This window comes from Saccopteryx bilineata, chromosome X (genome assembly GCF_036850765.1).
Source record: "Saccopteryx bilineata isolate mSacBil1 chromosome X, mSacBil1_pri_phased_curated, whole genome shotgun sequence".
NCBI classification, from domain to species: domain Eukaryota; kingdom Metazoa; phylum Chordata; class Mammalia; order Chiroptera; family Emballonuridae; genus Saccopteryx; species Saccopteryx bilineata.
In genome coordinates this window covers 15270692-15288312 of record NC_089502.1, presented here as the reverse complement: position 1 = coordinate 15288312, position 17621 = coordinate 15270692, and the positions used below count along the sequence as shown (strand labels likewise).

The following is a 17621-nucleotide window of genomic DNA, read 5'->3' as shown; positions in this document are numbered from 1 at the left end:
ATGATATGACCTCCCGGGACAGGGTTAGTTGGTATGCTACCCTAGACTTTAAGGTGTTTTCCCCAAGAAGACACACTAAGCACTGTAGACTGGCAATATGAATCCTAGAATGACTCAATCCTTCCTTAATAAGCTACAATGGCAGGAAAGACGTAAGCGGCACTGGGAATACATGTCACCATACTCGCCGCCCACACGGGCACACACATGTAGCCCGAAAAAGGAGGCAACCTACTAGCTCACCTTCTTCCCAGTGAGGACAGCCACACCGCCATTCTCAATGTGAGGCAGGTCCTGAGCAGAGACGTAGAAAGAAGGTGGCTGGAAATATATGCTGTACACAGAAGAGGGAGAAAATGCTATAAGCACCTGGAAGTGCTATAAAACTCCTCTCCATAAATTTAGTAAAATTGTTTTCATCATGAAAAACTTTTAGGAACACTTTCCCAAGTAAGTCTCCAAGACCACTAAATCATGGTCGTGACTTCCACCTACAGAAGTATTTTAGACCAGTGGTCTCCAACCCCCGGGCCACAGAGAAAGAATAACTTACGTTATTTCCGTTTTATTTATATTTAAGTCTGAACGATGTTTTATTTTTAATTTTTCTTTTTTTATTAATTTTTAGAGAGGAGAGAGAATGAGAGAGAAAGAGAGAAAGAGAAAGAGAGAGAGAGAGAGAGAGAGGGAAGGGAGAGGGAAGAGCAGGAAGCATCAACTCCCATATGCACCTTGACCAGGCAAGCCCAGGGTTTTGAACTGGTGACCTCAGTGTTCCAGGTCAACGCTTTACCCACTGCGCCACCACAGGTCAGGCTTTTTCTTTAATTTTTTTTTTAATTTTTCTTTTTCGATGTTTTATTTTTAAAAAATGACCAGGTTCCCTCTGTTACATCCGTCTAAGACTCACTCTTGACGCTTGTCTTGTAAGTTCGACAATTATATTTAAAAATACCACAGTTTTTACGCCGGCCGCATAATTTTATTCTGTGCATTTATCCACCCTAAAGGCTGGTCCGTGAAAATATTTTCTGACATTAAACCGGTCCGTGGCCAAAAAAAGGTTGGGGACCACTGTTTTAGAGCAATGGTTCTCAAGTTGGGAAGGGGCAATTTGTTCCCTTCCCCAGGGCATTGGTAGTGTCTGGAGACATTTTTAGCTGTAGAGCTTGGGGGGAGGGATGCTACTCACAGGTAGTGGGTAGAGGCCAAGGATGCTGCTGAATGCCCGATCGTCCCCGGCCCATCCGACAGTTCCCGGCCCACCCGACAGTCCCCAGCCCACCCGACAGTCCCCAGCCCAGCCCTACAACAAAGATTTGTCTAGCCCAAGATGACAGTCGTACCGAGGCTGAGAAACACTGCTCTGGATTTAGGGTCACTTCACAATTCGAACAAGAGGAGTGCTCAAGGAACTGGGTGTCAGCCATTGACCCCAACGTGCTGCCCAGAACCACAACGGTCGATGGACAGCTGGTCCAGCTCCCGAGGCGCTTCTGCCCCCGCAAGCAGACAGTACCTCTGAGATACTAACTAAGGGACGGCTAAGGTAATTGAAAGTATGCCTTTCGCTTGAGAAAGGAACCTGACAGTGGGGGTGAGGGAGGCAGGCAGACTTTTAAAATATAGTCCAATGTAGTCCACTATCAAAGGGATCACTCATGAGAAAACCAACGGAGACCTAAAGGACATGGTACATGAACTACGAGATCCAAGCTGTCTTAAAAGGAAAAGCCTTGGGGCCCTGGCTGGTTGGCTCAGCGGTAGAGCGTCGGCCTGGCGTGCGGGGGACCCGGGTTCGATTCTCGGCCAGGGCACATAGGAGAAGCGCCCATTTGCTTCGCCACCCCCCACCCCCTCCTTCCTCTCTGTCTCTCTCTTCCCCTCCCGCAGCCAAGGCTCCATTGGAGCAAAGATGGCCCGGGAGCTGGGGGATGGCTCCTTGGCCTCTGCCCCAGGCGCTAGAGTGGCTCTGGTCGCGGCAGAGCATCGCCCCCTGGTGGGCAGAGCGTCGCCCCCGGTGGGCGTGCCGGGTGGATCCCGGTCGGGCGCATGCGGGAGTCTGTCTGGCTGTCTCTCCCCGTTTCCAGCTTCAGAAAAAATACAAAAAAAAAAAAAAGGAAAAGCCTTGGACCTGCATTTTGAACTCTCTCATGTAAACATCTTACTAAAGAAGTTCTTTAGAAAACGCCTCCTCTACTCCTGCAGTCTGAATGTCTGCTAGGGTGGCAAAGAATAGCATCTTTCCTTTTGCAATTCTGGTACATGCCTCGGCTCAGGCAAGCATAAGGAAGTGACACACAGGCTGAGCTGACTGTCACTGGAGAAGTGTGACACAGAAGTCCTAGGATAGGGGCATTAGAACTGCAGAGGCCAACGCTACACCTCCGATTGTTGGTAGCCCTGGTACAGACCAGGATTCCTGCCACTGCACCCTCATCCCTGTGCTGCAGCAGGTGTGTACCAGGCAGACTCCAGGGCGCCACGCCGTCCCACCTTCGTACTGTGCATGCTTTGTACCAAATCCTGACCTACTCCATTTTCAGTTAAAGTTGCTAGCTAAGCCCATTTTACAGAAGTGAACACACCTTCTCTCTTTTCCGTTCCACTGTCTGAATCGCAGGGTCTTTGTGACATTTGGATCATCTGAAAACCATAGTTCTTTTGAAAGGGGAGGTCTCATGTATGGCAGCTCAGGATCTTCAGATACGATCAGTACCTTTTGACAAAAAATAATGATACTTATTAGAACCAAGTCATTTAAGAGGCAGATGTCAAAATGTTAGCGTTGGCTAAGTGCTTGCAAATTATACTCTCCATGACTGGCAGGACAGCATGGGCCTCACCCTGGCCCCAGGATCCCGAGCCCGGATGGATCTGGCCGCAGCAAAGGCAGCCGTGCCTCCCCCGATGAGCAGGAATGGAACATGGCTTGGCACCCTGCCTTGAGGATCTGGCTCTCCTTCTGGAGCTGTAAGCAAGAGACCAGACAGCATGAATTTTCTTCAAGTCTCCAATGACACCTTGCCACTTAAAAAAAAAATCACCTTGCACTTGTCTCAATCCTTTACATAAAGCTAGCCAAAAATTGTATCTAATTTATCTTAATTTAATAAACTTCTCAGCATCCTGATAGGACAGGAAAAGCAAATATTCCCTTCATTTCACCAGTGAAAAATACCCAAAAAAGAAATGATTTGGCCTGACCAGGCAGTGGCGCAGTGCATAGAGTATCAGACTGGGATGCGTAGGACCCAGGTTTGAGACCCGAGGTCGCCAGCTTGAGCGCGGGCTCATCTGGTTTAAGCAAAGCTCACCAGCTTGGACCCAAGATCACTGGCTTGAGCAAAGGGTTACTCGGTCTGCTGAAGGCCCACAGTCAAGGCACATATGAGAAAGCAATCAATGAACAACTAAGGTGCTACAACAAAAAACTGATGACTGATGCTTCTCTCCATTCCTGTCTGTCTGTCCCTCTCTCTGATTTTGTCTCTGTAAAAAAAAAAAAAAAAAAAAAAAAAGGAATGATTTGGCCAGTGTCATTCATTTATTAAGTCTGTCAGAACTAGAACCTAGCTAAAATGTTTAGCTATTTCGAAAATGTATTAGAAAATATATATTAGAAAGTCTTCTGTCCTTTGCATTAATTTCCTAATGACCAACAGAAAAATATCAAGTTCAGTTTCTCCTTTTGTTAGCAATAAAGGGGAAAAACCCAGATCAGTTGGGGATTATAAATCCATGCTCAAGAATAAGGTGTTATTGACGAAAAAAATGTCAATTTCCCACCCAGGGCTGTGGGGCTTATTAAAGGATTAAAACATTCCTCTGGGAGAAATCAAGCCAGTCGTATGTGATGAAACACCGGCTGGTGCTGTGCACTTTAGACAAACAAATACATCTTTAACAACTGAAAACTCCAAATACTCAAAGGGTAACAAAACAGACCAAAATAATTTCCGCCGCCTTAAAAAAAAGGGCCTTCATCTATTTTCCAATCATTTTCCTCAAGCTTTTTTTTTTTTGCCTTTTAAGAGTCCGATATAAAAAACAACCAATCATGGCTATCACTACTTTTATTCCCAAACATAAATGCCAGTCAAATACTTTAACAAACTGCTGGGGGAATACCACAGATCCTGGAAGCCTACAATCTCTCAGCATTGTTGTGTCTACAAGATATCCACAAAGCATAGTCCCAAACTGTTTAAAGTTTAAACTGTTTATAACTTTCCCTTCTTATACTGAGCCTTAAATCACTTACCAAATGATGTGGCCCTTTTCTGTTTCTCTTCTGGTGTCAGCCCTAATCCAGTAATTCTTTCATGGTATCTTTTTTGGTCATCTTTTATAATCTTGTAGGCCTGCAGATCCAAACATGGAAAAATTTTATGTTATAACAGAGCAAACTCATACCATCAGTAATATTATCTTCCAATTAAATGAGAAGCTTTTGTCTACATGAGGGCAGTTCTTCTATTTGAAAATCACTAAGGCAATAATATTTTTAAGATAATGTTTTAAAAAAAATTTTTTGACTGATTTGTTGCTTCACTTATTTATGCATTCATTGGTTGATTCTTTTATGTGCCCTAACCAGGGATTGAACCCATAACCTTGGCACATCTGGACAATGCTTCAACTGAGCTACCTGGCCAAGGCTAAAATTATTTTCTTAAGACATAAAAAATATTGAGTGTGTATACATTTGGTGTGGAAAGAATACAGGTTAAGCAGATGAAATTGCTCCAGTTTCAAATTTCCTTAGGGTTTATTTGAAGAATTTTCCTCATACTATATTTAATTCTGAAGGTACATATAAAGAAATAAGAAAAACATCAGAAAAAAAATTTTATACTAGAAGAATAAAGTTCTAAGGAGGGCTGAACTTTACAAAAGGGATTCTGGATTTTGCTGGCTACTAGCTGTGAAACTTACGTACGTGGTCCAGGATAGGAGGCCACAACACAAGTTTCCCTAGTAGGTGTCCTGAGTTTTGTCCCTGAAACATGACCTCCTGTATCCTATAATTAATCTTTTCCTCCATGGTCTATCTTTTCATGACACTCATGTAGTCATTAAGGGTCAAACACCTTGCTGAAATACTTGTGCTATTTTAAATATACTGTTTTCTCTACCCTTTTAAATTGAAGGGTGCCTTAGCATCATGACTAGTTGTTTTTTTAACACACAGCAGCAAAATCTATTGGAAATCTTTTTTTTTTTTTTTGCAAGAGAGATAGAGAGACAGAAAGAGACACAGACAGACAGGAAGAGAGAGAGATGAGAAGCATCAACTCATAGTTGCAGCACCTTAGTTGTTCATTGATTGCTTCTCATACGTGCCTTGGCTGGGGGTGGGGGCTCCAGCTGAGCCAGTGATCCCTTGCTCAAGCCTGCAACCATGGGATCCTGTTGATGATCCCACACTCAAGCCGGTGAGGCTGTGCTCAAGCTGGTGTGCCTGCGCTCAAGCCGGCGACCTCAGGGTTTTGAACCTGGTCCTCAGCATCCCAGGTCAACATTCTATCCACTGTGCCACTACCTGGTCAGGTATATTGGAAAAACAATTAAAAAGTAGACAAAAATGACTTGTTTGTCATTACAACACTTTTGCTCTTTTGTACCTCGCAGGGTCAACAATAAAGAGATTTCAGTGACCTTATGTCAATTGGAATCCCAGATTATTAATTAATTGGAGAAGATCAGAGGAAGTATAATAAAACATGCTTTAAGAATATTTCTATGGGCCCCCCATAGAGCAGCCCATCAGGCAACGTGCTACAATAAAAACCCTGACCCTGAGGCCCTGGCCAGTTGGCTCAGTGGTAGAGCGTCGGCCTGGCATGCAGGAGTCCTGGGTTCGATTCCCGGCCAGGGCACACAGGAGAAGCGCCCATCTGCTTCTCCACCCCTTCCCCTCTCCTTCCTCTCTATCTCTCTCTTCCCCTCCTGCAGCCAAGGCTCCCCTGGAGCAAAGATGGCCCAGGCACTGAGGATGGCTCCGTGGCCTCTGTCTCAGGTGCTAGAATGGCTCTGGTCACAACAGAGCGACGCCCCAGATGGGCAGAGCATCACCCCCTGGTGGGCATGCCAGGTGGATTCTGGTCGGGTGCATGTGGGAGTCTGTCTGACTGCCTCCCCGTTTCCAGCTTCAGAAAAATACACACAAAAAATAAAAAATAAAAAATAAGTAAAAGTAAAAACCCCAACCCTGAGACTTTAACCTAACATTTATCAGCCCAGAAACTTCCAACAGATGATATGAATGGATTAGTAAATTAGGAACTGTATGTTAAAAGACAATGGGTATTACTTGAATTTGCAACTAAATTTATCAAATAAACTGAATCCAACTAACATTAATTAAGAAAGTTGTTTGTCTTTTATTTTAGCATCAGATACTTTACACGACTCCAGTGTTTACTCATACTCTAAGTATATATATTTCCCTTAAGAAAGGGATTTTTACCTAAAAAGATGGCTTAAGCTTGTCAACATGAGTGAAGAGAGAAATAAGCTGGGGTCATGGTCACACTGAGAGGGATGTCCAAAAATAGCCCAGGCCCTCTCCCACCTCCTCACAGCACAGGAGGGGAAGAACAAAGAAGAAACATCTTGAGGCTTGGTGGGGAAAGGACAGGAATGAGGTTTGTCATATATTTATAATCATATATATTTATATATTTAGCTTTTATGTAAATGTTCTGATATAAAAACAAGCTTGCAGACACACTGAATAAAAATTTACCTCTCCCTTAAGTGTTCTGTCTTTTCAGTTTGCAAATATTTCTAATTAGTGGCATGAATTACATATAAGGTCAAGAAAAACTACAAATTTATGAAAAAATATCAGTGGAAACAACCTTTTAAAGCAAATGAATACGGTGGCACTTAGTCAACTTAAAGGAGTTTAAAAGGCAGCAGCTCATTTTCTCAATGAGGCAACATGATCCTATCAGTTGAACAATGGCAAGGGGCCTAGATACTAAGTCCTATTAAATATTCTAAAGGTCATTTGGCTCTGCTCACTGATGAATTATGGGACTGAGATCAGGGGATGTGGCTGTGGTCTTAGAGAAAGTCACCAGTAAAAGAGGGAGGGCGCTTGTATCCACACCAATCAGGAGCTCCTGTTTGTGATCTAAGCTGAAGTGTTGTTCAAATCAGTGTTTTTCAAAGTGAGGTTGCAGCCTGTTCACGGGCTATAAAATCAATGTAGTCGGTTATGACCAGCATGGGGAAAAAAAGTAGAAGAGAATAGAAACTTGTTGGAGTATACTATGGCTAGTAAGTATTACTTTGAAACTTTCGGTTTTATGTATTTATAGTTATATGAGTTGCAAGATAATATTTCTTCCTGTGGATTGTGGTATAAAGCCACTGCTTTAAAGTATAGAGCCCTGCCAAACATTTCAGAACACTCTTCCCTATTCTTAGTGCTGCTCCCTTATTTTTGGAGGGTGAAGTAGAGGGAAGTAAAGGGCTTCAGGAATTGCTAAAGTAGTATTTATACTTCAATTAGGGACTTGTCTGCACAGGAGTGAAAGATTTATGAAGAAACACTATTGTGGACTGAACGCTTCTATCACTCTCAAACTCCTATGTTGAAGTACTAACTTCCTTTTTTAAAATATTTTATTGATTGATTTTAGAGAGAGGAAAGGAGAGAAACATCAATTTGTAGTTCCACTTATTGATGTTTGTATGTGCCCTGACTGGGGATCGAACCAGCAACCTTGGTGTGTTGGGTTGGTGCTCTACTGAGCTACCTGGCCAGGGCAAAGCCCGAACTTCTAATGTGATGGTGGTTGGAGCTGGGACTCCAAATACAGGTTAAGTGAAGTCATAATAGTGGGGCTCTAGTCCCATAGGGCCGGTAAAGGGGAGAGAGAGCTCACATGCTCTTTTCGCCATGTGAGGACACAGGAGAAGGTGGCCATCTGCAAGCCAGGAGGAGTGCTCTCACCAAAACCTGGCCATGCTCGCACCCCAATCTTGGACTTTCGGCATACAGATTGTGAGAGAGTACAATCTGTTGTTTAAGCTGCCTAGCCTGTGGTATTCTGCTATGGCAGGCAGTGCAGACTAATACACACAATAAACAACTTATAGCCATATATCCTCAAACCTGGACTCTGATTTTAAGTTAACAATTCTCTTTAGACTAATACGAATTTCAGAGAAAAATAACTTAAGCCATCTCAGATCACATTTTAAATGATTTAAAACCTAACATAAAGTTTTATGACATAGTTAGATAACAGCTGTAGGTAGACAAAAGCTTATCATTTAACTTGAAACCACTATAATATAGTAGCTTTATTATCATCAGTGTTGGATAAATACAGAAGCAATGAGACAGTTAACTTGAGAGGCACTGTGCTTCATAGATATTTCTAAGGCAGGAGAAAGCAACAGTGACTGGCTCTGTCTTGTGGCCTTGCATCAAGAGATTTGCCTAGCCAGCTCTGTGGAGGCCATCCAACTCCAATACAGCAACTTAAACCAGGGACTTAATAGGTTTAAATTTTAAGAATATACCAGATGTAAACACTTTCAATCTATTTTTGAATGAATGCAATGGAAATTATAGGAAAAGTTGAGAACTAGGAAATGGAAAAGTTAAGACTCAGAGGTTGGTTTCTGAATTATAAGTGAGACATTAAAAACAAAAAATGTGATCTACAGGAATATGTTAGCTTATACTACTTCAGCCACTAGTTTGACCACATCAGAGATTACAAAAGGGACACTGCCGAAGGAATCATCTTTGAAAGAGAAGCTAGGGGTGAGTGGGGAGGATGCCTGTGGCTCTTTGGACCTCCTCAGAAGCATTCAAGAAAATGCCTTTTTATCAATAAAAGTAGGGGTACTTGTTTCCCAAAAAACACATCATTTTATGCAAATGATTCAAAATGGATGGTGTTCAAGTTATCTTCACTTGCTTAGTCAATGTTTAGCTTTTGAGACTGTCTTGGTTAGGTATGCAGCACTAAAGCACAATATAATTTAGCATCATAAAAATATTTGTGAAATTGGCAAAAATTATAAAGAAAAGGTTGATGATGAGTATTTATAATACTCATTAAATGTATGGATTTAGCTGTATCTGGACTTCAACAGTTTGAAGAATGAGATTTGAGGACTCCCTAGTGACTGACAATGTCCCTTTAATAAATCCCTAGAAAGCACATGCCATGAATGTCACTGTATTCGAATGGATCAAGCTTTCATTAGTGCCATGGCCTCACCCGCCCTACCCCCAAGTATATTTTAGTGTAAGCATCTTACATAATAAACTCCTGCCCCAGTGACTGTTGCTCCTACAATTAAGAAGTATACTAGTCTGCTGCCATCTTTCCCAGAAGCATCTGTATACGCTAGTGATCTAGAAGGGGATCTTAGGTGATGACACTGTACAACTGTAGGTGAAGAGAAAGCCAAGAAAGAAACAAAAGGAAATAGAAAAAAGATCTAAGTATTAATGAAGAAACATCAACACAAAGGCAGAGACGCATTTTTGATTGCCCTGTGCTAAAGAAGAAACAAATGCTGCTCCAGGATCGGAGGGGAGTATCTCTGTCCTCAGTCTGTCACCCGACAGAGCTCACCTACATTTTACTATAATTTGATTCACAACTGGCAAAAGCTATCTGCTTGTCTTGTGCATTTGGAAGGTCAGGGAATGACGATTTAGATAAATTCAAATAATTTTCATGTCTTTTTTTTAACCTAGTGATCTAGAAGCAAGGTAAGTTGACTGTCTTACTAATGTAGAAAGAACTAAAATTGTAACGGTGTCCAACCATTTGTTCTCAGTAAAGAAAACAAACAGCTTCCTTCAATCAAGGTGTTACCAGGTGTTGCCTAAGTTGGTTCCCTCAACCTTACACCGTCCAACTTCAGACTGATCTGCTTAGTCACAGTAAACCCTGCCAAGTTAGGAAGAAAAATACAAAATAATTCCTGTGATGAACTAAGCTGGTTAAAGGTAATTTAAGGAGATATAACTGTGCTGTAACCACATAGCAGTTAAGCCTTATTTCTTACCTCACACAAACTGCATTCTAAAATTGGAGATACGAGGACTACTATAATTTAGTCTTTGGGTGAGATTTAGGGATGACTTTCCTATTAGGAACACTTAATATTTGAATTGAGGGCTGTTTTTGTTTGTAATGTCTATCCCAAGCTGAGGAACCATACAATATTTGACACATGGGTCAGAATCAAATATTGTGCTAAGGAGCTGCAATAAATTTTGACCTTATTCACAGGTTAGTGTGTCACATCCAAGACAAAAGGTACAGTTTTTTGGTACTTGGTCAAATCTAAGAAAACACAGTGGCTTTCAAGTAAACAGTAAAAGACAAGTGAAAAGAGCAAAGATAGTCAACAGGAGATGAGACTGCAGTCATTCCTGAACTGGCTCTCATAGGAGATTAGGCAGTAGGCACATTAGAGAAGGCTTACTGGCAATTTGTTTTCAAAAGGAGAAAGGGTAATCAGTTGTAGAAGTTTTAAAGCACACTAGTATTGAGTCTATTAATGGGAACTGTTTGGCAGCTTCTTTGCACAAGCTGCTTTTCTACTTACATATGCACCAGCACCTATTGTTGACAAGCCCACAAAAAGGACTAACACAGAATTATCGATTTTGCCCCCTGATGCACCAGAGCTAGCCATTTGTCTTGTCATCTGGAGTTCTAGAGGAACATGCCATCGCTGGAACAAGTTGCCTAAGGAACACAATTTATTAAGACACACAACACATATAAAAATAAAATAATTAATACATGTTTATGACTAAACGTCAATGCATTGTACAAGTCAGACTTACTGCTCACTGGCTGTGTGACATTGACTGTTAAATGACCAAGAAAAACACACATCGAAATTGTACACACAAATGCAACAGACACCAGAATGCGTGCTCTTAAAGCGGTCCGAGTTCTTAAGAATGCTGCCCCGGGAGGAAATTTACGGCTTCCAGAAAAGATCATGAAAACACATGGGCAGTTCATCACTTCTCTCTTTACTTCTTCACTTTAAATGCAGTAAACACGGAGAGGTGACTGAAGAGATAAGATATTATCTTATAGCATTACAGACTACCTGTGACATTATAACAACCACTTAATGAAAATCTAAACAGCTGGCTCAAATCTTGCACAAAATAATAAAACCTGCCTAAAATTGTTTAAAAATTAAAAAAAAAATAGAACTCTGCAACACAATCTAACGAAGACATAGAGTTCAGTCTTGTGTGAAAGGTAGTATGTCTGGAAAGACAGAAATGTTGAAGCTCAAAAAGAAATCAGAAAAAAAGAATTGAAGTAAATTTATCTCCGAACTGAAGAATTTTGGTCTATGACGTATTTTTTAGAGTTACAAAATTTAAAATACCCCCAACTACTTGGTTCTTGGCCTCCAAAATAATGCAAAGCTTATCTTGACATACACGAAACTGTGCAGTTATGCAACGACCCGGGGATCATCACAATTCTCACACATGGCAATGTAAGTTTTTCAGATTTCTTCCCCCAGGAGGATGCTGGCATGTTCAGATGAAGGAAGGTCTCAGAACCTTCCACGCTTGTGATATTCCTGTGTTAACTATAGAACTAAAGCAGAGGCTCACCCATTTTCTCTGTTTAGGACTAGATAGGAAATATTTTCGGCTTTGCAGGCCATACTGTCTCTCCTGCAGCTGTTCAGTTCTGCTGCTGAGCAAAAGCAACCAGACAACGTATAAATGAATGGGTGTGCCTGTGTTCCAATAAAACATGGTTTATGGAAACTAAAATGTGCATTTCCAACCATTTTCATGTGTCCCAAATATAGCTTACTTTTAATGTATGCATGTATGTATTTTTAGAGAGGAAGGGGGAAGAGGAGAGTGAGAACCATCACTTCGTAGTTGCTTCACTTGAGTTGTGCATTGATTGCCTCGATGGTGGCCCAAGCCGAGCCAGCAACTCCTTGCTCAAGCCAGAGACCTTGGGCTCCAGTGGGCATCCTTGGGATCATGTCAGTGATCCTGTGCTCAAGCTGGTGCTCTTGGGGTTTCAAATTGGAGACCTCAGCACTCTGGGTTCACACTCTATCCACTGTGCCACCACCAGTCCAGCCCAAAATAGTCTACTTTAAAATTTTCTTTAGAGATTAAAAAATTGTAAAAATCACCTTAGTTCAAGGGGTTATTTAAAAGCAGTTGTGTTTGGCCTATGGGCTGCAGTTTGCTGTTCTGATCTAGATCAGTGGTTCTAAAACTTGCACGAGAATCCTGTGGAAGGTCTGTCCAAGCACAGACGGACAGGACCACCCCCAGTTTCTGCGTCAGGGGATCTTGGAGAGGGCTCACAAATTTGCTTTTGTCACAGTTCCCAGGTGATGTTTTAGGCCTACACTTTAATACCACTGGTCTAGATGCAGGTAAATATGTTTCTGGTCTGATCAGGCTTTAAAAGGCCTATAGAATGGGTACTGGTGATAGCGTTCCCTATGTCCTTTTAGAGATCAGAAATAGGGAGCTTTCCTCCTTGCTTTCACAATGTCAGGGCACAGAGGGGTAAAAACACATCCAATATAGGTCTGCAGTGTCTTACCTGAAATCCTTGGGGATTTGTGTATTCCAGAACTTAGAATTGTTTGGTCTTTAGTGCATATAACATACAGTAAACAACACCCAGCAACCCACAGTCACACACATTAATGATTCTATGATATCAACCACACTGAATGGGATAAACAAAAGATTCCAAGTAGACTCTTTCCAGTTCAGGTCAAATTTTACTGGCAAACAAATTACAAAAAAAAACCCCTGATTTTTAGTCTATTTTGATTTCTGAATTATAGACTATGGACCTATACTCTTGGGGCTATAACCATTATTTTTTTTACTGTTTTCATTTCTTACCTGCTTTAGAATCCTCCATCACATGAAATAAAATAGTTTAAATTTGAAAATAGCAAATCACGTGCAATGGTGGGGAAACTTTTCTCAATCTGGACAAGTTTTTGATTTTCAGAAGGTCATTAAAATGAAACATAAGAAGAAACTGACAACACACAGCAGCTTAGAAAATGAAACTGGGTAGGAACAGTTCCATGTGGTTTAGTGCATTGAATTCAAGTTTAGTTCAATCTCAGTGAGTTTTGTCCCCCTCTCTACCCTGTTTGTTTACTGAAAATAAAATGTTTTTTACAGTTCCATTTATTCCTCTAGAAGATCCTAAATTCAGAAACTGCAACTTTATTTTAATATAATAGAAATGTGTTTATTCTGTTTTTGTTTGCTTTTCACAAACTGATAAAACTAAGAGTGTAGATTTGAGAAAGTTCAGCAGTTTTTGTCTCAGTACGCTCCAAAAGAGAACATTTAAAAGAAAACTGATTTTTCTTTGGGTGGTGAACACACAGTACAGTATACAGATGATGTGTTGTAGAATTGTGTTCCTGAAACCTGTATAATTCTACTAACCAACATTGCCCAAAAAATTTAATAAATTTTCTTTAAAAAGTAAACTGGGGCCTGACCTGTGGTGGCGCAGTGAATCAAGCACCGACCTGGAACGCTGAGGTCGGCAGTTCAAAACCTTGGTCTTGCTTAGTCAAGGCATATATGGGAGATTATGCTTCCTGCTCCTCCCCCCCTTCTCTCTCTCTCTCTCTCTCTCTCCTCTAAAATGAATAAATAAATAAAATAATTTTAATTTTTAAAAAAGTAAACTGGTTAACATTTAAATTACTGCTTGCAAAGAACTATAATACAATATTACTATCATTAACAAAGCAACTTTTTACACACCTACAAAGTGACTTTAATTTTGTAAAAGTTGGTAAGTATTGTATGATTGTTGATATTTCCTACTAATTTTCTTTTACCCATAAAATTACACCTACACTGCTTCTGGAGCTTCAGAATTTTAGGAAATTTTCTATCACGACTGAAAGATGCCTTTTCACTTGTCTTACTAACGTGGGAAAGCCAACTTAGTCCTTGACTTCTCCTTCCTGCATCAGTTTACTTGTTTTAGATTTTCTTCTGTCACACCAAAACAGATATAGCACTTTCTTCCTCACACTTAGGAGTCAATTCTTTCCTTATTTGATTTTTTATACATTATAATTGCCATTGTAGTGATAATTAGCACTTTTATAACGTCACATTATCATTTCTTTTTAGTGGTTGGAATAATTAAGATCTAGTCCATTAGCAGGTCTGATAATCTTAATACTATATTGTCTACATTTACTATACTGTGCAAGAATTCAATTCTGGAATTATTGTTACACGGAGCAACAGTGCTTAACAGAAAGGTGTTTGCTTCATAACTATTAAATATTTGTTGAGTTAATGAAGGAACTAGAAATTCTTCCCAATTCTAGTGATAAGGAATAAACATTCTGAAGAATTCTTTGCAAAGAAGTTTTAGCCAGATCCCATTTATTTCAGGTTTCTTAATAATAAACCAGTAACCTCAAATACCACAGACTAGCATCAGAATAGTAACTAAATCAATACTGAGTTCATTTCTGTAGATTTCATAATTTCCTGTTTTTCTATACTCCTGGAAGCCTTTTCCAGAAATACATCCACACAACTGAAGCACCTAGGAATCTCCAATAGAGAGATCTAATGCTGTTGAGTCTTGTCTTCTGAATGCCAAACCAATTTCTGACATGGATAAAACTCAGGACAAGTCTAGATGATTTGTTTATTGTAGGTAGGTGCTTCTTTATATGGAATCCAACATTTATTTACCTTTATCAGCCTCTTTTTTTTTTAGCATCAACCTTTGCTGGAATTTTAGAAGAGTCAGAATAGTATGACTATAGTAGAATGTGCACCACTCTGAAAAAAGGCACCAAAGGAAAAATTATTCAGATGACCAAAAAAAAAAAACAAAAAACCAAAAAAACAAAAAAAAAAAAACCAAAAACAAAACAAAAAAAAACCCCAAACTGTTGTGCAAAGTTAAGTCTTTTAAAGTACTAGGATTCAGTCACTGAGAACTGACCCCATGCCAGAGACTGTACAAAATGTTGAGCATGCAAAAACAAATAGGGTGTATAATCCCTGTCTTCAGGCAGTGCATAGTTCAGGAGGGGAAAGTGGCTGCTACTATTCTGAATATCAGAAAATGGGTTTGGTATAAGTCTTAAGACTCAAGGTCACTCAGTCTGGTTTTTTAATCCTTAGGTCAGTGGAAGAGAAATAAAAGAATCATTATTCATTAACAGTATTTCCCAAACTTGCCTGATCATATGAATTATATCAAGGTGCTTGTTAAAATATAATTCCCAGGCCTCTCTCCTGGAGATTCTCATCGGTAGGTTTGGGGTCCACCTTCGCCTCAATTTATATGACCAGGCAACTTTGGAATGATCTAGAAGTTACAATATGTAGTAACTCCCTTAAAATGTTAGAAAATGTGGCATATTAACTGGGTGCAGAAAACAATGACTTGCCAAATGTTATCTTCTGGAAAGCTCTGCCTCAGCAGAAAGATTGGGAAATGGCTCATCTGCTAGGTTTCAAAAAAGAGCATCATTTGGCAGTTCCCAGGAAATCTCTACCCACAATGAGTTCAATTTCTTTTAAGGAGGTGAGAAGGATTCTGAGTAGAGAAAAGTGTTCAAACATTTGACCCTCAGGTCTGGAGTCAGTGATCAGTTTGATCACACGGGCAGCACAATGTCTGTTAACTGAATATAAGACTCCAGAACAGAAAATATCTCCTACCTATCTTAGTGTTGAATGCAGACTTAGAGTGGTAACTATTAATCACCTGCCATCATTTCTAGAAAGAGGCAGAACATCCAAATAAAGTAAATAAAAAAAACGAAGCAGTTATGGTTTTAAGGAAAAATGCACCATAAAATGGAAATGAACCTGACAATGGTGACAGATGTGGACAAGATCATTTCAAGGTAGGTTTAAAGTTTGCTAACATCCTGGCAAAGAACTGAAGGGGAAGAAGTAAAAAAGGGGAGGGAAATGGCATATAAACAAACAATGCCTGTTCCCTACCTACGCAAAAACATATGGTAGATGGGACTATGTGAAAAAGAAATCAGATTCAAAGCAATTTGTAATCAAGCTGCAAAACAGGGTAAATTCATAAAATGAGTTATTTCTTTTTGAAACTGAACCTCAGCCCCACCCATTTCTAACGGCATATGATGTTATAGTCTGGTGCTTGGCTAAAAGGCAAAGAATAAGGATATATAAAGAAGTCAGAATACATTCTACAGCAAACTACCTTCTTACGTATGTATCCATTGGAAAATTAAAAACATTTTGAGTCTAATTTTTCAGTACTAATTCTAATATCACAAACCATCTTCAGACGAGATCGGGCGCGTTCAGGGTGGTATGGCCGTAGACGCTTAACGGCGGCCTCCCGGCGGCCCACAAACCATCTTCAAATGTCAAATAAATTCATTTAACTTCAGAAATCCATACTTAACTGCTGAGAACTTTTGGTCAGACCTCAGAGTAACGGTAAAAGTTTGTGTTTTAATCAAATTAGTACACAATTTGAAAGGCCAGTGTGGATGAAAATCTTCAGCTTACCTAAGTTTCTGTGCAACTTGCATAGAGTACCCTCATTTCGTTGTACAAACCCACACATACACATGACATCACAAACGAGGCTGTAGCAACCGGAAAAACTTCAAATGCACATTTCTAAAGATAACAATATAAGGAAAATGTTTTTCCACTTTTTATTTTAGATCACCCAGATGGTGGTTCCATTGTGGAAAGGTCTCAAGGATAATTTCTGACATTGCAAACACGAGGGTCCTCGGATCAATCTAAGATTATTGATTTAAAAATAAATAAACCTGCACTTCCTACAGGTGGATAATTCCTCACTTCCATGAAATTGTGCTGGCGGAAAATGAGCAGGCACAAGACATTCTCAGATAAGTTTAGAGATATCTGATGCAAATGCTGAAGGGGAACTGGATTCAATCTTAACCTTGAGACTGAACTTTAGAAAGCAGTGTGCAGTTGAGACAAGGGGATTAGGGGCCTAGAGGACTGGAAAACTGTCCTTTGTTCTACCTATTAATTAAATTAAGTACATGGCCGTGGGCAAGAAAATTTCACCTGTCTGTGCCTCGGTTTATTATCTATAAAATAAGTGGGTTGAACTTTACCACAGCATCTCTTCCAGCCCTACAATTTGATAAAAACAATTTCATGGAGGACAAATACAATGTGTTCTGCAAATTCTTTCTTTGAAGCATTAAAGACCACCAAGAATTACATGGACCAGACATCTCAAATTAATTCTGGGTCAACTGACTTTTCTGGTGTCCTTACTTGCAATGCACTGTTTCTGCTTCACAGGGCACTCATCTATGGATCTCATCTGGAGTTTGGAAGGAAGAGCCGGCAATGCCCTCACTTACAGAAGGAACTAAGGCGTGGGGCTTAAATATCCTGTTTCAAGTCTCACAATCAATAAATGACAAAGTCTACTTCACCTCATTGCTCTAAAAGGGGGACAAGAGACGGCTGGGAGGTGGCACTGGACAATACTAGACACCCAGCTGTTCTTCTATCCCTGAACAGCAAACCCTCCCAGGAAGAGGCCTCAAGC

At 40.3% G+C, this 17621-nt stretch overlaps 1 protein-coding gene across 2 annotated transcripts in view; it reads right to left on the bottom strand.

Annotated features, from left to right (window-relative positions):
* The window catches only part of AIFM1 (apoptosis inducing factor mitochondria associated 1), a 35108-nt gene that overhangs the window by 17049 nt on the left and 438 nt on the right, over positions 1–17621 (bottom strand). The window contains exons 2-6 of one of the 2 annotated variants that reach the window (XM_066249862.1): positions 9295–9425; positions 4265–4364; positions 2847–2971; positions 2589–2719; positions 244–334 (exon numbers count right to left, since the gene is read on the bottom strand). In XM_066249862.1, coding sequence (XP_066105959.1) covers positions 244–334; positions 2589–2719; positions 2847–2971; positions 4265–4364; positions 9295–9425 — 578 coding nt within the window. Of the gene's footprint in view, positions 1–243; positions 335–2588; positions 2720–2846; positions 2972–4264; positions 4365–9294; positions 9426–10599; positions 10743–17621 lie in introns of both variants that reach the window. The other variant, XM_066249863.1, reaches the window with a different exon arrangement.